At 40.7% G+C, this 19,596-nt stretch overlaps 1 protein-coding gene across 3 annotated transcripts; it reads left to right on the top strand.

The window, feature by feature from the left end:
- Positions 1-1,368: 1,368 nt before the first annotated feature.
- NDC1 (NDC1 transmembrane nucleoporin) lies at positions 1,369-18,082 on the top strand. 3 transcript variants are annotated; one of them, XM_030455153.1, is made up of 18 exons: positions 1,369-1,471; positions 1,537-1,657; positions 2,906-3,007; positions 3,978-4,152; positions 4,632-4,776; positions 6,485-6,593; positions 8,080-8,131; positions 8,693-8,825; positions 10,572-10,664; positions 11,041-11,122; positions 11,991-12,146; positions 13,195-13,449; positions 13,562-13,680; positions 13,926-13,976; positions 14,559-14,622; positions 15,816-15,916; positions 16,832-16,992; positions 17,826-18,082. In XM_030455153.1, exons 1-18 carry the CDS (start codon positions 1,430-1,432, stop codon positions 17,887-17,889), a joined length of 2,025 nt encoding a protein of 674 aa, XP_030311013.1. In that variant the 5' UTR covers positions 1,369-1,429; the 3' UTR covers positions 17,890-18,082. The 3 variants fall into 3 exon arrangements, with proteins under 3 accessions (XP_030311013.1, XP_030311012.1, XP_030311011.1); XM_030455151.1 differs by lacking the exon at positions 1,369-1,471 and having other exon boundaries at positions 1,593-1,661; XM_030455152.1 differs by lacking the exons at positions 3,978-4,152; positions 4,632-4,776; positions 6,485-6,593 and having other exon boundaries at positions 1,391-1,471.
- The last annotated feature ends 1,514 nt before the right edge of the window (positions 18,083-19,596 follow it).

The following is a 19,596-nucleotide window of genomic DNA, read 5'->3' as shown; positions in this document are numbered from 1 at the left end:
TACTGCACAAGTGAAACTTAAAAAATAAACTCTTGTATTTCTGTTTTCCTTCCATTTCACCTTAAAAGTGGATTTTTTTTCCCCCTGGCTGTTTGTGACAATGTGTTTCAGTGCAGGGACACCCATGTGCCCCTGAGCAGGGCTGAGTCAGAGGCTGAGCCACCCGGCAGCATTCCTTGTGTGGGATGTCTGAGGTTTTGTTTCCTGGGTAGCTGGGACTGCTGCCAGCACCAGATGACATCCAAGTGCTGTTGGATGAGATGTGGAGCAGGTCCAGGACAAGGCTGAGAGACCAGGCCCTTGCACATACAACCAGCCACAGGTGTGGACGTGGAGCTCGGTCCATTTACTGACTGGAACCTGCAATTGATTTAAAAAAAAATAAAATAGCCAAATATACCTGGCAAAAAATATTAAAAATTACCAGCTGTGACACTCCCTTATCATGCAGATCAATTTTAGCAGCTTTCTTCCTGCAAAATCACTTTCTCATCCCAAGTGCCCTTTAGAATTAAACATGATAGTGATGAGTTGTAGTATTTAGGTACAAATTTGTGCCTCTTTGTGTCCTCTGGTGCCTGTGAGGAGCTGTGATATTCACAGGAGCTGTTTGTCTCTTTCAGATTGCAACGCCTCTTTCTCCATCTAACTTTATTTTTTCAATGAAGACCATGGAAAGTGCAAAAATAGGGGAATGTTTTTTGGAAAAAAACAACCAAAACCCAACCCAAACACCAAGGATGTTCCTATGGACTTGGAGCCTGACTGGTTCCATAAGGAGAGTGAATTCTGTACAGCACTTTTTGTTTGACTTTTGTTTTGTTTGGATTTTGGGTTGTTCCCTCCACCTTTTTTTTTTTTTTTTTTTTTTTTTTTTTTTTTTTTTTTTAATCTGTTTGTGCTCACCACGCTATTTTGCCTCTGAATAAAATTTTCTGAAGGCTTTCTTTTTGGTTTGCTGATGCTCTGACCCCATCTCCTCCGCACCGGGGTGGAGAAGCGGAGGCACTGCAGGATTTTGCCACCCTGAGCAACACCTCTGCCCCCCCCCACAGCCGTCCCCCCCCATTTTCCAGGGCCCAGCTGCTTTCTTTCCCCTCATCCACGCTCTCCGTGCCCGTGGGGGCTGTGTCACGCTTCCCCTTTTCCCCCGGGACAGCGGCTCAGCCTCCGCGGCCGCGCAGAGACCCGCGCTTCCCGTGATGGCGGCGGGGCCGGGGCCGCGGGGCACGCTGGGACTTGTAGTCCTGGGTGATGTGAGCGCCTCACCACTTCCGCTTAGGGGGCGGGGAAAGCGAGCGTGCGCGCCTCCCATTGGCTACAGGCCGCGGGTCCTGCCGGCGTGCGGCGGAAGTGACGTCACACCGGCGGGGGTGGCCATTGCGCGGCGGAGACTTTGAACGACGGCGCGGCCGGTCCGGTCCGGGCCATGGAGGAGGGGGCGGGGCGGCAGCGGTCCCTGCTCCGCCAGGTGAGGGTGAGGCCTGCGGGAGGGGGCGGTGTCCCCGTGTCGTGCTCACGCTGTGCTTCCCTCAGGTGCTGGGCTGGAGGGTGGCGGCTGCCGTCGTTTGGTCCGTGCTGCTCCTGCCCCTCTGCACCGCGGCCTTCGTCGTCCTCAGCGGCCTCGACCCCTTCCACCCGCTGCGCTGGATCTCCAGTAGGTGCTTTGGCCTCCTCAGACACACCCTCACAACCCAGACCCACCCTCACCCCCCCTCCGCCCCTCACCTCACACACCCAGCCCTACCCCTCTTCACCCTCCTCTCCCACAACCCTCACACCTCACATACACACACAGGACACCCCCCTCCCGCACACCCTCACACCTCCCACATACACACACACACAACTACACCCACACACATAACACACACCCCCACAACCACCCCCATACACCCTCACACATACACACACGCACACAACCACCCCCTCACACCTCACACATACACACACACACAACTACACCCACACACATACACACACACCCACAACCACCCCCATACACCCTCACACCTCACACATACACACAACCACCACTCACACACGCACCCCAACACCCTGGTGGGGGAGCTGGGCTGGGAGCCGTCGGGTTATTCCCTTATCTGCTGTTTTGGGCTCCAGCTCGGGTAACAGAAACTGTTGTGTTTCTGCCGTGTGTGTTTCTGACCGGGCTTTGGAATGTTAAGTCTGGATGTCTGTGCTGCTTGTAAATGTGATGGCTGTAACTCCCCACAGGTAGTAATAGTTGTTGTCAGCTCACCTATGTTTAAACTTCAAAGAAAAAAATGAAAAATCAAGTTAAATGAGTCACTATTGTAAGTATTTGGAGAGGCTTCCCCTTTCTGTGCAGCTTGCTGATTGCATAAAGAGCTTGAGTGTCCTCTGACTTTGGGGCAATGAATCACCAATGAATTCCTGAGACAGGCTCTGCTGGTGAGAACCACCACACAGAGAATGGAGAGTTGGTCAGCTGGATGCTTGATACCTGTGATTGTTTACCTGCTCTGGACAGGGGATTTGATTTATTTCACTGTGTGATTGTTTGTTGTGTTTTGTATTTACAAAACAGTTTACTCTGTAAGCAATATCTTACCTTTGAGGTGTGGCTGAATGGTTGCAGCTTTTCTTAATGAAGCTGTGTTAGTTGAGCCATAGTTTAATACACTTTTTAACCAAATTTCTGAGCATTCACTTGTGTTTCTACGCCCTTTTAACTGCCTTAAAATAGTTTCTGTGAAATCAAAATAAGATTTTATGTAGAAATGCTGTGCAGCGGGCAGGTCTGGGATGAGATTAGAGAGTCCATTACTGATATCTGCTTCAGTGTTCTTTTCTGTACTCAGTTTGTCACTGTTGTGTTCCTGCAGTCCTCTGAGCAATAATGATAACATGTTTTTCATTTTAGACTCTTTCAATGATCTACGTACTTCCTATGTCATCTTTTGTATCCTCCTCATGTCTGTGGTGATTCTGGTAATAAGCATCTTCAATGTTGAGTTTTATGCAGGTGGGTTGTGCAGATTGCTGTGAATTAAACACAGAGATGGTATTTACATGTGGTGTGCTTCACACTGATAGATTTCCTTTTAATATTGATATGCACAAAGCTTGTTTTAAGTAAATAAGTGGAAATTCCTGCTGACTTGTGGCTGACACCCTCTTAGCTGAGCTGTTTAATTGATTTCTTGATCATTCATAGAATCACAGAATTGGCTGGGGTTGGAAGGGACCTCAGAATCATCAAGCCCAACCCTTGATCCACTCCCGCTGCAGTTCCCAGCCCATGGCACTCAGTGCCACATCCAGTCTCTTTTGAAATATCTCCAGACACAGAGAATCCACTACTTCCCTGGGCAGCCCATTCCAATGCCTGATCACCCTCTCCAGAAAGAAATTCTTTCTAATCTCCAACCTAAACCTCCCCTGGCACAACTTGAGACCCTGCCCTCTTGTCTTGCTGAGAGCTGCCTGGGAAAAGGGACCCAACCCCCCCTGGCTCCAACCTCCTTTCAGGGAGTTGTAGAGAGTGATGAGGTCTCCCCTGAGCCTCCTCTTCTCCAGCCTGAACACCCCCAGCTCCCTCAGCCCTTCCTCACAGGACTTGTGCTGGATCCCTTCACAGCCTCCTTGCTCTTCTCTAGACCTGCTCCAGCACCTCAGTCTCCTTCCTGAACTGAGGGGCCCAGAACTGGACACAGAACTCAAGCTGTGGCCTCACCAGCGCTGAGTACAGGGGCAGAATCACTTTCCTGGACCTGCTGGCCACGCTGTTCCTGATCCAAGCCAGGATGCCATTGGCCTTTTTGGCTACCTGGGCACACTGCTGGTTCCTGTTCAGCTTCCCCTCAATCCAGACTCCTAGGTCCTTTTAGTGACTGATTCCAACTGTGAAAAGTTCTTTGGTGACAGTGGCTGATTATTTTTTTTTCTTCTCTTCATTAGAAAAATGAAAATTCACTCTTGGTTTTTATTTCCAGTTGTGCCCTCCATACCATGCTCTCGATTAGCACTAATAGGAAAAATTATGCACCCTCAGCAAGTTATCCACTCAGTGGTTCATGCTGTCATGGGAATGTTGGTTGCTTGGTGTGCTGCAGTTATGACAAAAGGGAAGTTCCAGTTTCTTGCTGTGCCCTGCACACCTTCAGAAAGGTAACTATTGGGGTGTTAAAAGAACTTATGCAAAGCACTTCTACTGTAAAATGTGTTTTCTGTTGGCTGCTTTCAAACAAAACCCTAAAATTTGATTATTATCAAAATTAAGTCATTATATGTTAATATATTTTATTAAAGGATAGGAAATTACCCTTTTTGTAAAGGTTACAAAGCACAGAAAAACTAAATTGTCAGCATTCTTAATGGAAAGTTGAATGATGACAAATTAATTGTCATAGGAACAAATTCTTGTTACTGTGGGATGCTTCATAAATACTGGAAACATCCTTGGGCTTAAATGATGAAAATAGAGGTGGTGGGATCCGTGCTTTAGAAACAACATCCTGAGATAGCTCCACATGTACTGGTCAAGAAAGTAAAATCAAATTTCTGATTTAAGGAATCACTAGAATGACTTTTTTAAAAAAAAAAACCAAACAAACATCTCAGAATTAATTCAGAGTTTTCTTTTGTAGCCTAGAAGCTGCTGTTCCTCATCCTCAGATGTGCCTAAATGAGTATCACCTCTTTTTTCTGCTTTCGGGAGCTTTCATGGGATACAGTTACAGCCTTTTGTATCTTATTAACAATATGAATTATTTGCCATTTCCAATCATTCAGGTAAGAAGTTTAAACCCCTTTGCAGAACAAGATAACTTCATACCCAACAGAAGCCTTGGTTGTTTGCATTTCTGCACATGGCAGAGGCAGCTGGCTGTTTGGCTGTTGGCAGATGAAGCATTCACTCAGCTTTAAGTGCCAGTGGTGTTTGTCTTCCTCTTTCACATGAACACAGAAATCCAGGAGGCTGTGGCTGTAAAATTTATGCCCCTCTGAGGCACTTAACAGCTGGCTGAGCTGGGCCTTTGCAGAATCATAGAACTGGCTGGGTTGGAAGGGACCTCAGAGACCATCAAGTCCAACCCTTGATCCACTACCACTGCAGTTCCCAGCCCATGGCACTGAGTGCCACATCCAGGCTCTTTTGAAATATCTCCAGACACGGAGAATCCACTACTTCCCTGGGCAGCCCATTCCAATGTCTGATCACCCTCTCCAGAAAGAAATTCTTTCTAATCTCCAACCTAAACCTCCCCTGGCACAACTTGAGACCCTGCCCTCTTGTCTTGCTGAGAGTTGCCTGGGAAAAGAGCCCAACCCCCCCCCTGGCTCCAACCTCCTTTCAGGGAGTTGTAGAGAGTGATGAGGTCTCCCCTGAGCCTCCTCTTCTCCAGGCTGAACACCCCCAGCTCCCTCAGCCTCTCCTCATAGGATCTGTGCTTAAGTCCCTTCACCATCTTAGTTGCCCTAAAGTAAACTACAAGAGAGAAACAAAGTTAAAAACCAAACCCTAGCTTCAGGAATTGGCAACAGGGCTTACCTAAAAGCTGAAAATCCTGAGAAGGAGAAAAAACCACAGCATATCATCAACTGTAACTGGTTATCAATTTGAAGTCTAAGTAGCACATTAAGTCTTGCCTAAAGCTCCACATCCAAAGCTTTTTCCTGTGTGTTGTGCTCTGGGAAGTGAATTGCTGTCAATTCATTGGAGAGTGCTGCAGCAGTTCTACAGATATCTGTCCCAATGTGAAATGGTGGGGAGTGGCTTGTGAACCATCATCTGCCTGAGATTTCTTCTGTTGCTGTAGAGCTCTGCATGATTCTCAGCTTTACAAAGCCTGAATAAATTTGGTCCAAGGTATCTTTAAACAAGGTTGGTTCTATCAGTGGAAAAATCATGACCATACACCAAGTGTATCAGCAAACAAAGCACATTTTGGCAATGCTGTAGTTGCAGTATTTATAAAAATATGATACTTGAATATTTATCTTTTAAGGCAGCCTCTTTGGTTTCATTTGTATGTAGTGTCAGATGGGATGCTTTGGTTCTTTGGAAAGACTTTTAAGTTGCATGGGGAAAGGGTTCAGCATTACAATGGCTTTGCTGCTTGGAGGTTTACTGACTCTGTCTCATGCATGTGTGAATTTTCCCTATATTTTAATGGAATAGTTCTAAATGAGATCTAGTAGATGAAATTTACCTTCTTTGGGGTTTTTTGTAGTGTTTTTGTGGGTTGGTTTGTTTATTTTATAGCAGACAACATTCTTCTAGTTCCCCATTTGTAGTGTTTACCCCATCCTACAAGCAGGAACAGTGCTGAGAACTCAGGATTATTATAAAACAGTAGAAAGATGGGCAGAATATTACCTTAAAACTGTTCTTTTTAATTAATCTGGTCTTTAGGTTTTCAAGTGCCTTAACCATATGATTGGTATGTTCTGAATGAGCAATACTAAACTAGTTTGTTGGTTTGTTGGTTTTTTTTAGCAATACAAGTACTTACGTTTCAGAAGAGCTTTGCCTCTCCTCATTAAACACAGTTGTGTGGAATCACTGTATTTTGTTAGAAACTTCTGTGTCACATACTACTTTTTTGGTAAGGATTCCCAAAATTAATTTTCTCTCTCTTTTTTTTTTTTTTTTTTTCTTTCTTTTATTCCTGTATTTTGAAAATATTCTCTTTAATCAGTCAGGCCCATTACACTATTTTTCAGCCTTTCAGATTACTTGGTGAAGGCACATAAATTGTTTAGACAAGTAAAGAGCTCTAACACCTCTCTAACATGCTGAGAAAAGGCACAGGGTTTATGTGGTGATATATGTATGGTGGCAATTCTTGTAGCCTTCCAAGAAGCTTGTTTAGCATGTGAAATAAATCACTTCACCAGGGAGATCAACATCTTTTATAAGAGTTTATTATCTAGCTGATAATACTGTAAGAAGGTGACAGTATTCCAAGGAGAAGGAAGTAGGGAACAGAAGTTTTCTCTCCTGAAGTCTGGTCACTGTACCAACATGTAGATTATTGTCTCTGGTGATTTCTTCTGTGGAGAAAATCTTGTTAGAGGCAGCTGTGCAGTAACTTGCATGTGAGAGGAGCTACTGATCAGCTGGTGGGTTGTAAGTGTACATTTTAAAACCTTATGCTTTGGGCCACTGTTTACATACCCATCCTGATTTGTGGCAAAAAAGGGGTTATAAATCTGAAAATACAGAGGAGTCTGTAAAGAACTGGTGAAGTCTATAATTTATGTTCCCATTTTTCTGTAAATATTCCAAATATTTTTTAACATGGGTAATCATCTTCATGCCTCAGATTGCTCCTTCTGTTGGAAATACAGCATCACAGAGCTGAAGCTGACATACCAGCATTGAGTGTGACTTCAATATATATTTTATGTTGCTATAATGTCAGGTTTTAAAGTAAAATTAGCACCTTGACTTTATTTTCAAGGGCTCTTATATTATTGGGAGGAAGATGGGAAGAGAAAGGCAGTGAGGCTCCCTCCCATATGAAAATGAAATGTAAAAAATAAATAAATCTGTGCTGATGAAGATTGCACTGAACTTTTTAAAATCAGGAATTTCTACTGTTGTAGTTATCCTCCTGCACAATGTCAAAATATGCTAGAGTTATTTCCACTTTATTTACATTAGGGAATAAATCAGAAGCATGGTGGTTCTGTATCAGTTTCCATTAAGCACTAAAAGCACTTTGCTGCTGCCTGAGCTGTCGTGAAAATGAGTGTTAAATTATTACCTTCTTTTGTTAGGGAGGAAACATCAATAACTCAGTGATGAGAAACCAGCAGTTAAAGATAAAGCCTGCACCTCTCAATGTGTAGCTGATGGCCTGAAACCTTATTTAATTCTCTTGTTTCTCCTACTTAAAAAAACCAAACAAATCAAAACAAAGCCAAAGGCAGATTGTTTCCTGCTGCACAGATGTTACCAGAACAGTCTCTTGTCTCTGTACATGCATTCTACTTTGGTCTTTTTTTTTTCTTTTTTTTTTTTTTTGGCTTGTTGTGTACATGGTTTGCAGTGTCAACTTTGTCTCAGTGTTTCTTTTGATCCCCTAGGATATATCCCAAAGGTATGGATTAGTACCACAATGGATCTTCATATAGACAGGTAAGGTTTCCTTGTGCTGGAAACTAGCAGGGGAATATTGCTGGCAGCTCCTTTTGCAGAAAAAGGCCTCTTTACCAACTGGTTCTTTGTGTCTAGTAGATGCTGGTTCCTTGCATCCATGCTTCTGAAATGGATCCAGAAGGAGCCAACATTCCCTTGTAGGAACCATCTTTCAGATAGTGCTTAAGAAATCCTCTCTATAGTTTTCTTTATCTCAGTAAATCTGTTTAAATATTAGAAAGGCAAATCCCTGCAAATCTTGTACATATGTTTTATCTGCTTTTCTGTGGTTTATTGGGGGGGGCATATCTTAATTTTTATATGGATACCATTTATTTTAAGATAGAGAAGCTAAAATATCAATACCTTAATTGAATTAAACTCTAATAATTGCTCTTTATTTCCTATATCTTTTCCTTAATTTCATTATTTTTACTTCATCACAATTCTGAAAGAAAAAACCCAACAACTTTATTCTTGAAATTGTTGTTACCATAAACACCTTACTTATAGAAAACTTCCACAATAAAAATACCTACATCTTGGCTGTTTTATCTGCAGTAAATTGCATCCTCTTGACACTCTGGCTGGCTTATTGGATCTGCCCTTGTTTTACCACTCCTGGTTGTGTGGTGTGTTCCTGCTGATCACCTGGTACATTGCTTGGTTACTCTTCAAAATCTATGCTACAGAGGTCAGTACTTTGGCAACAGTCTAACATTGGCCTTTCACAGAAATATTTTCTTTTCTGAAGCAGTTTTACTAGGAAATAACTTCTAATGAATTCTTGAAGTTTCATAGCATGCACCACAGGTAATACTGAGAGCTGAACAGCTGAGAGAGGCCTGGGTGGTGACTGACCTTTCCTTCCTCCTCTGACAGCACAAGCTGGCACTACTTTAAAAATTATCTGGTTTACAGCAAAGCTTTGTTATTTCCACCTTCTCTTCTTACTCTGCTCTGCTTCAGTGTCTCCCTTCTCTTAATCTTTGGAGGTAAATCCATGCAGATGCTGTTGGGATTGCCCTAACAAAGAAGGGCTTTGTACTTCATGGAGTTCATACAGGATTCTCTTTTAGGGGTAAAGACAGATGAACCACCACAGGGTCTATGGCAGAGGTTACTAGCTTGGTCTCTTCATATATTTACATGTTTTTTATTTCATTGTGAGTTTATTTGTAGCTGAATACTTGTGACAAAGAGCTACAGGTTATGTGGGAATATCCAGAAGTAGCACAGCTTTCAGTCCAACTTTATAGTAGGAAAAAGAACAAAATGCTGCCAGTTTTCTGTGAGGTAGGCTCTAGAAAATTCAAATTTAAGCAAACCATCAAAATACACAGCTGTCCAAAGCAGACACATGTTACTCTAATTCCAGCTTCAGTATTAAAAGTCAGATTAGCTTTAGTTAGATCCAGTTGTGACTGCATGGAGAAAAGATGTAACCTTCAGTCAAGCACAAGCAAGGTAATGATGTGTCAGTGTGGCTCCAGCAACAGCTCTGAGGTGTGAGTAACCTTTTTCAAAGTGTAGTTGCAGCTGGGTGTCAGTCTGTAATTATTGTATTGCTTATAAATCTGTGAAGGTATAAAATAGACCTTGCCCTTTTGACTGTTGAATAGAACATTCATTTATCCACATAATTATTTTTTTAATGAGCTACAAACTTCCAAAGCTCTTTGTAAATATTTGCATAGTGTTAAGTGAAAAATCAGGAAAGAAATTATGGACTTAGTCCATGTGAGGTCACTTTATTAACACTTTGAAAGCAATTGCTACCTAAAATTTCAGTTTTAATAAATAAAGCTGTGACATGTCAGAGGAGTGCAGTAGCACAAAACTGACTGGTGATCTGTGCCCATAGTTCATAATAAATGATGTTAAAGCTGCACAATGGTTGATACAATTTAAAAACTACTTTTTGCATTTTAAATGTTGTAGCTGCAAGAACAGAAATTCTGTTTAAACACAGAATAGAGATATCATGGTGGTAAAAAAAAAATCATTAGTTTGTCAGTTAAATAGTGCAGAAGAAGAATTAAAACAATTTTTCAGTATTTGGTAAAAGTACCCAGCAGGTTTTCACCAGTGGTTAAAGATAGACATTGCAGTTTATATTTCAGTTTTGTTGCTGAATGGTGTCACTAGATTTTTCCCTGGGGATGTGGTTAGAGGAATTCCTTCTCATAATGATTTTCTGCCCCTAGCTACAAGTGGTGTAGGTACACAGAAGGCATTTGCTATCTGGATTTACTAAGACTTTTCAATTTTAAATATCAGAAGTAAAGTCTTTTGTTTCAATGTTAGAAATTTCAAGCTGGTTTACAGTAAGTTGAAACAATGGGCTCTGTGTCCATGTAGTCATCTGACAGCCAAGAGCTCTCATCAGGTTTTCTTGTCTTTTGCTGTGTGTAACACAACTTCTGATGTTTGTATTTAGGCACATCATTTTCCTATCCAGCCAACGTTTGCGGAGGAGACAGATCAGTGCCTGCCTAAAATCTTAAACAGCAACCCTCCCCTCATTATAAAGGTAACTGAATTCCCACCCTCTTCCCAACAAGGTGTGTGCTGAGAAGGTGTTTTTTAAAACCTGCCATTGGATCTCCCAGGCACCACTGACTTTAACTGAGGTGCTAGTTCTGTCACGGAGCACTGGAGGAGACAGTTAAACTGGATCCTGAAAATTTGTTTAGTGGTGACATCTGGTGGTGCTCACCAGGCTGTAATGCTGAGCTGAAGTCAGGTTTATTTATTGGGTATAAGATCTGTTTGTCTGTATTATGTACTGATGCTACAGGTTAGTGACATGCAGGTTTTTTAACTCTTTCAACTTCAAGTCTTGTCAGATAATTTTAAGGAATTCTGTTGGACTCTGCATGCACTAAACCATTTTCATTTCTTTGTAGTTTTTAGCCTTACAGGACTTGATGTTACTTTCCCAGTATTCTCCTGTTCGACGACAGGAAGTCTTCAGCCTTAGTCAGCCAGGTAATTACAAAAGCTATTTCATGTTGATGATATATTTTTCAAGTGTTAGTCTAATGCTTTTAGAAGTTATTTCTTGCTGTGACACATACTACAAAAGCCTGAAGGCCTCATAAATAAAAATATGCCTATGGTGCCTTAAGGATGCTTATTTATAATCATTGTTTTATCTACTAAACTCAACAAATTCTGGTGCCTGTCATTTGGTTTAAATGACATCCACAAGGAAACCCAGGTCTTAGGGTACTGAAAGCAGGGTTGTCTTGACACTACCAGTCAGATAGTCCAAACTGAATGATCTGCCAGATGTGTGTGAAAGCCCTCGTGTTCAGATGTCAGTGAAGTGAAATCAAACATAAATAGTGAATCACCACTAGAGTGGTGAGAGCAAACAATGGCTATAGTTTCAAGTACTATTCAAGCCTCTTGTTATATACAGAGATATGGAAAGGTCAAATAAAACTGCCTAAAAGCCTTCAGGAACCTTTTGTTACACCTCATCAGGAATTCTAGTGTTTGTACTACTTCAAAACTGTTTACCATCAGCATTGATACTACTTTGTTCATTTTAGTTGTTCAGATTTCAGATCTGATGGGCTGAACTGCCTGCTTTTTCTGCTTGCTTAATGAGTTTCACTGAAATCTTTTTTAGAGTTGTCTGTTGATGGGAGGGTAGAGTCTGTCTGTGTTTTCATCTTCCTCTCAGTACAAATGAACTGTCACAGTGCACTGTGTCTTTTTAGAAATGGGGTGGCACTGGAATCTTTGAAGCTTGTGCTGAGAGCATGCAGGCACTGTCAGAACAGATACAAAGATGAACATTTGGGCTACAAATCCCTCCTGCTTTTCCTTTTTGTTTGCATGCTGCTAGGTGGGCACCCACACAACTGGACTGCAATATCAAGGGAGTGTTTGAGTCTTCTGAGTGATCTGACCCAGAGGCTGATGGCACAGCAGGAAGCTGCAGCAGCAAATGGGAGAGCAAAGCAGCCAGCAGGAGAGTTGAAAGTATCTCCACAGACTCCAGGTACATGAGGAAAATGCTGATAAGGGTTTGTAAAGCATGGAAGTACCTATAGATTGCATAGGTGCATTAGTCTCAGTTAGGTTGTAATGAGGATATGAGCCACGGGGTTTTCTGAAAATAAATGTGAACAAAAAAAGTCTCCAATTCCATTTTAGATATTCTTATTGAAATAATCCCAAAATAATTTACTGTTTATTCAGTGTGTTTACTTTGCATGCTTTTATGTTCAGTGTAGTATTTTTTCCCCACTTGCATGAAGTAAAGTCTAATTTTACAATTATAATAAGTGGTTGGACATAGTACAGGGAGAACTCAAGTCTTGCCAGGAGATGCTTTATAATTTGCATAGCTGCTCCCATGACTGGTTTAAGGTGGTAAAGTTTTCTGTTTTGTTGTTGTGGGGACTTTGATTCCTTAATATCACTGTAGAATAAGAAAAAGCAGTCTGGCTGTTGAGCTGTGTGCAGCTTGTGAGCATTTCAGGCATTTTTCATGCCAGACTCACACTCTGTTCCCAGCAGCAGAGCTGTGTTCAGCACAAGGGGTGCCAGGTAATTGAATCCCTTAGCAGTCAGTGCCTAGGATACAAGTACCCTGGGAACAGCAGGGACACTGTTGGTATGTCAGAGGTGAATTTATTCCAGTGTTGCTGTTCCTTGGATTTGGTGACTGACGTGTCTTTTATTACATACCAAGCAGAATCAGAAAGAATTGTCATTCTTCTATAGGTTGCCTTTTTTTTTCTAGTGCTTAATCCTAAAAGCACACTTAATGTAGATGTATACCAGGGTGTATTAGTGCTAGCTAGTGAAAGGAGAAAACCAATAAATACACAGAGATCCTCATCATCACTTTCTGGTTTTAAACTGATGAACTTTTAAAACAATCCTCATGTGGACGTGCACTTCTTTGCAAAACCACTGTGAAAACAAAGTTCTTTAATAAAAGCTCTAGTGATAGAGAGGTTATTGAAAGAGCACTCAAATAACAAATCCATCTTTTATGTGCCAGCCTGTTTGTCTTCATGCAGTATGTTCTTTGTCATTAGGAGCTGTTGGGACAGAAGACATGTCTTTCCAGTCACAGAGGTCTAATGTCATTCCCAGAGCCTCCATGTCTTCCCTGGTTAAACCATCCCTAATGCCTTTAAAGGCATCACCTGGATCTGATGTTGGGTCGCCTTTCAGCTCACCAGCTTTAAATTCCAAGACAGGAATTCTGGATTCAATCTCTCCTTGGCGTGGATCAGTCCAAAGTCCTCACATTAGGAGAAGGGGACCAAAGCTGTGGACATCAGGCTCAGGTAGATTTTTCCCCAGCACTGTTAATCTTGTAGTCATGTCAGTAGAGATCTGTATGATGAGGACTAAAGTGACAGCAACCAGTTTTCTGAAGATATTCTATTTCTCTTGTAGATCTGCAAATTAATGGTTCCCACCACGAATCCTTCCCCGTCCTCACTGCTGCAAGAGCTGGCAGTGAGGCAGTACAACCAAACTTTATTTACACATGGCTTCAAAACAAGCAAGAACAGGTAGAGTAAAAGTTGCAGTAGAGATAGGGTCCAGCCAGTGCAGCTTAAGCATTTTCTCTTCTGAAATAACTTTCTATTTTTGTTAGTGAATACTACTTCTCCAATTAGTTCACATGACAAAAGTACTTCTCCCCCAAACCCCCAGTCCCTTTGTACTATGAGAATATGGTAAGGTAGAGGAGGCTCAGCTGTGCATGCCTTCAGATAAATACAGCCTGTATTTTAAACTTTGTGTTTCTTTTCAGATAAAAACCTTTTTGTCAAAACGAGTGCTGATAATGTATTTCTTCAGCAAGGTAATCATGATCTTATGTTTTGCAACTGAGCAGCATGGACTAGAAAAGCCTGACTGAATGGGTTCTGCTCTGGCACTATGTGCCTTGTGCTCTTGTAATGGCTCTAAAATCTTCCTTTTAATCTAAGATTTCCAATGAGTACAACTGTGAATTTCATAGCAGAACCATCCCATACCTGCATAAAACAGATCAGTGCTTGTTTAAACTCATCTGATTATAAACTGCATTTTGGTTAAAGCATCATATACTAGTCAAACACAACTTGGAACTTAAAATGCAACTGTCTCAGTTTACCAGTTGTAAACCAGTTGTTTGCCCATTTAGCCCTTGGAAAGGAGTTAGCTCATATACTTTCTTCTCTGCAAGTCCCAACTGTCTGTAGCTTTGTGGGAAGCTCCTGTCCAAAGAGAAATTTTAGTTTCTTAAAAGATCAGATTTTTCTGGGTATTGCCTGCAACCTGTCAGCTTGGCTGATTTTTTCTGAGAGGAGAGATCATCAGATGTTTAGTACCTTAACTGAAACATGCAGGTTTGGTGGTGTTATTTCTAATGTGCACTTAGAATGCTTTGATTTCTTCTCAGCACCCAGAAGCCTCCATCCAGGCTGTGTTCTCTGATGCCCAAATGCACATCTGGGCTTTGGAAGGTAAGCAGTTTCTATTCTGAGATGTTCTATTCTGTTGGCTCACAGAGCTACAACTAAAAGGATCTAACTCCAGGTTTCTGGGGCTCTGTGCTTTAGAAACATAATGGGAGAATCATTGTTGAATCTATTTTTACAAAAGTGTGACTACATTTCAGATACCAAGAGGAATTATGGTCTAATTCACTTGTTACTTTGAGATCCTCTCTGTATTTTTATGTTCTGTAGAGGTTTGGTAGAGAGTCCTAAAAATTTCTGTTGCTTCTCATGAATGAACCCATGTATCAGTTTTACAATTATTTTTTTCTCTCAGTAACATATTTATGATGTCTATTTACAACAAGGTTTTCGACTAAAGGCTCTGAGCCTTTCTCTGTTAATCACAGAGTGTTGAGGGAGGGAGTCACTCAGGTAGTAACCTAACAAACAGAAAAAGATGGTGTGAAAAGAACGATTGCTACATGGCTGCACTGTGGGATTTTTGTGTTTGGTTCCAAAGCCATGAGCAAATACTGGTATTGATAGAATCTTTTATTAGATTTGTCTGTGCAAAAGGTGATTTTTTTTTTCCTAGGTTAGATGTTTTATGGGCAGATATATCAGGCTGTATCAGATTGGAGGTAATGAGTTGGGATGTAGAGAGCTGGGAGAGAAGAACCACACATTGTTTGCAGAGAAGCAGAAGATACTGTTTGTGTTTTAACAAAGAGCAGAGGGCCAGGCTGCAGTTTTCTTAAATATGATAAACAAGAAAATCCCTGTCCCTTGTCAGGGATTTAAAACTAAATCAAGGTCTCCCCTGAAGTGGTAGAGAGTGTTTCTCACATAAGCTGAACAAAGAAAGTTAAGTGATCTGGAAATGTTAGTTTATGGCCAGAAGAATTGTCCTGTCTCTTGGTTGATGTCAGGTACAGCTCTCATCAGAGCAGAGGGAAAGAGTGAGCCAATGCTTTTTTTGGAATTTATTTTATAGATAATATCTCTTGCCTTATCACCAACCTCCAGTTATTGTACAGCTGGTGACTGTTTTAGTCCTGAAGCAAACCAGGGCTGAGGTAACTGTCAACTGCTTGCAGTAAACCCTGATGAATTCCAGCACATGAGTAGAATCTTCAGACAAACCCATGATCTTTGTTGATGCTTCAGAAGTTCAGAATTCAGTAATCATAGCAAACTACTTTTTTTTTTTTTTCAAGGTCTGTCTCATTTGGTAGCAGCCTCCTTTACTGAGGACCAATTTGGAGTTGTTCAAACTACACTGCCAGCTATCCTGAATACTTTGCTGACTCTACAGGAGGTGAAAACCACTAACTTTTCCTTACTGCAGAACAAGTTTAGGAGAAGAGAAGGAGTTTTGTTAATTCTGGGGTTTGACCTTGCTGACCAGTCAAAACATTTGAATTGTTACCACTGTAACAATTCTTCTGCAGTTAATCTAAAGCAAACAGCTATTTGCCACCATGTGCATTATGAAACAGATGAATAAAAACCTTGTTAGGTTTTTTTAATGTAAAAATAGAAAGCATGTTTTAATGGAATGTTTCACATAATAAACTGTTCCTTTGTGATCAGTTAAAAACTTATTTCAGGAGTGCAGAAATTATAATACAAAACTTTATGCATAAGTAGGACTTAATCTTTATTTGGCTGTACACAATTCCTTCTGCAATCTGGAGCCCTTGGACAGTTTGCAAATCACAGGAGATAAGATCTGGGTGATGTTTCTCTGCTAGTTCTAAGACATTACTCTCAAATTAACTGATGCTTGTGTAATACCTATTTTTAAAAAATCCAGATTTGTTTCCAAAGCTGTGCCTCTTATTGACAGAATCATTTTACACTGCCTTAAATTCTTGGAAAGAATTAAGAGTATTTATTAAAGTTCTTCAGTGTAAGCCATCTATTCCAAGAACAGGCACTCAAGGAGGAAAAAAAAAAAAGCAATACTCTTGTTTTTGAAAGAAACAAGTCCTAATCAAGGACAGAATTGTATCTCTACTGCAGTGTGTGCTGGGTTAGCATTTAAGACTCATTAATAGATAATCTTGGGTATGTGTTCATGTTGATGGTGGGGAAGAGCAAGGTCAGGCTCTGTCTCCAGTACATTTCTGTGTCTTGATGACTTCTGAACTTCTACTTTATTTGACTTGCGAGTTACATTATGAACTGACTGGGCAGATGAACCAAGTTCATTTATGTTTTTCTCAATCAGGTTGTAGACAGGTATTTCAAGCTGCCTCATGTTTCTAGCAAGCCCCCCAGGATTTCAGGAAGTCTGGTGGACACGTCCTACAAAACGCTGCGGTTTGCACTCAGAGCATCTCTGAAAACAGCCATCTACAGGATAACTACTGTCTTTGGAGAGCACTTGAAGTAAGAACTCCTTCATCATTGTTTGCTTGCTAAATTTAGTTGTAGTTAATGTTACTGTAGGATCTGTGAAAAGGGAAGCTTCCTTTCTGGTCCCTTCTGGTCATTAGTCTAAGGTGGTATTTTAGTAGTTGGATTTGTGGAACCTTAAGTTGTTTTATAGGTGCGTGGTCTCCCTTAAAAACATTATTCACAGAGTTCTGGGCAGTTCTTCTTAGTCACTTTTCATGAACTCTGTAGAAGCAGTCCATGAATGCTACTCTTTTATCTTACCTGCTGAAAAGAATTGTCTGTTCTGTAGAAAGAGAATCCTGAGAATCCTATGAAGAGTCCAAATAATCAAATTCCCTTGCTGCTTGGTTGTCTGGTGGCTCTTTCTCAGCTACTGTGGCAGCAGGCAGATCGTCACACTTGGCCTCTTGAGTGTGTGCAGCTGAAACTTCCTGCAGTATGTGCCCCTCTTTCTCTGGGGGGGTGAAATGTCACTCAGTTTGGAAGTGCTTGATATTCAGGAGAGATCCTCCTTACCTAAAGAATTCTTAAAAGTTAAACAACTGTTTGTGTGTGTCTAAACCTAAGGAACTAGGCTGGGCTTCATGGGACAAGTGTCTCTTAGTAGTGGAGGAATCTGCTGAGGTTAAGAATTTAAAGTTTGAGGGGTTAATTTACCCTTTTTTTTTTGTCTTGAAACATAGGTCTTTTATACAGCTGGTTTTTCAAAAATTAAGTTTCAGTATAACTGATTTCAGTGTATACTTAATTTTGGCATGAGGCTTTATTTTTGTGGTGTATTACACTTAATGTAAAATCTTGTGTTCTGCATTTGTTGTTTTTAGTGCAGTGCAAGTGTCTACAGAACATAAGAAAAGACTTCAGCAGTTCTTGGAATACAAAGAATAAATAACAGATTTTGATGCAGCTTTTTTTTTTTTTTTTCAACACTCTTGGTAAGAAGAAAGTGGGACTAATGAGCTTTTCTGTCTTGGCCTTTTGGAAAAGCACATGGAAGTACAAGTCACGGAAGAAAACTCTTAGAACTGTAGAACAGCTCTTCTGGGTTTGGATCATCTTTTGTATAATAAAACTTTTTTAAAATTGATATTGCATTCTCTTCATATCACTTGCAAATGAGTGTCAGGTCTCATTCTAGGTAAGACTGTGACATTTGAGATTATCAGAATTCCTTTGCCACTCAGATCCTTCCCTGCTTTTCATGATGTATTCTTTCCCTACCCTTTTCTGATGCAGGACTGAGTAGAGATTTACACAGATACTTGGTGTGCTTAAATGTTTCATAAATTTAGCTGGTAACACTTTTAGTGCAGATGAAGTGTGTACTTGAAGAGTAGGAAACAGATGTCCCCAGGAATAAAAGATGCTGCTCTGCTGTGAGATAGAAATCCTCCTTCAGAGTCAAATGGGTGTGCAGGAAGGAATTCTTAAGACACAAATACTTCTTGAGAAGCTGGCAGCTTGGATTTTATGTTTAAGGTGACTTAGGAAACTAAGTTCTGATCTACACTGCAACATAGAGGAAGCATTACTGCTTTTAGTAAAACTCCAAGTATAATAAACTTTTATAGATAAAACTCCAATGATACTGTGGAATAAAGTTTAGATCAGCACCTTTCTGTTAAGGTAGATGGGAAAGATGTTTGCAGTATAACCAACTTTTTCAAAATAATATGCACTATTTGTAGCTCCTGGTAAAAAAATGACTTGTGAAAAACATTTTTTAAGCTTTTTATCTGGAAGTAAACCTGTCTTGGTTGTTTGAAAATTAACTACTCCATTTTAAACTGATTCCAGTCATGGCAATATCTACACTAGAAAACATGTGGAGCGTGAAGTGCTTAGATGTTGCTGCAGTACCTTACTGTATAATTTCCTTGAGATAACAGTAAGCTAAATGATCTTGTAGTTAATTTAGTGTGATACATAGAAAAAACTTTGGATCATTTTCCTTACATTCTCTTCAGTGCTGTTAGTCCTATGTTTTGTTTTGGTTTTTTGCTTTATTTTTTTCCTCCATAGAGGACCTGTGGTCTGAAGATGGCTGAAGTGTCATGTTGGTGTGATGAAGTGATCAGCTGATAGTGAGTTGTTGTGTAGCAGTAATGCTTCAGTTCAGGGGGGTTTGTAAGGTTTGAGTAGAAGAGAAAACCCCAAATCTACAGTGAGATCTATATATTTATTTCCTCCTCCACAGACACCCCTAATTTTTTTCTAATGCAGCAACTGCTCGTGTTAGATTTGATAGTGGAAATTAGAGTTATATGGAGATTTTTTACAGCAAACACTGCAAGGTGATGGACAGCCTTTCATTATATTTACAGGTTGAACACAGAGTCTTTAAATCCTCCCCAGACTTAACTTCTTCCACAGGTTTGACTGTTATGTTAAAGCCTCTTGCCTGCCTGGCTTATTAAATAATTTAATTTGTTTGTTTTCTGGTATTGCAGTGTGCACCTGGAGTTAAAATGGTGCTTTAGCTGGTACCTCAGGTGTAGTTGTTGACCCAAATACTTCAGCCAAAAGTTTCAAATAAAATTTTCATGCATTGAAACAGGTGCAGAATATATATATGTATTTTATTGCTCTCTTATT

Source organism: Calypte anna, chromosome 8 (assembly GCF_003957555.1).
Source record: "Calypte anna isolate BGI_N300 chromosome 8, bCalAnn1_v1.p, whole genome shotgun sequence".
NCBI classification, from domain to species: Eukaryota; Metazoa; Chordata; class Aves; order Apodiformes; family Trochilidae; genus Calypte; species Calypte anna.
The sequence above is the reverse complement of the archived record's forward strand: the minus strand, read 5'-3'. Positions and strand labels throughout refer to the sequence as shown.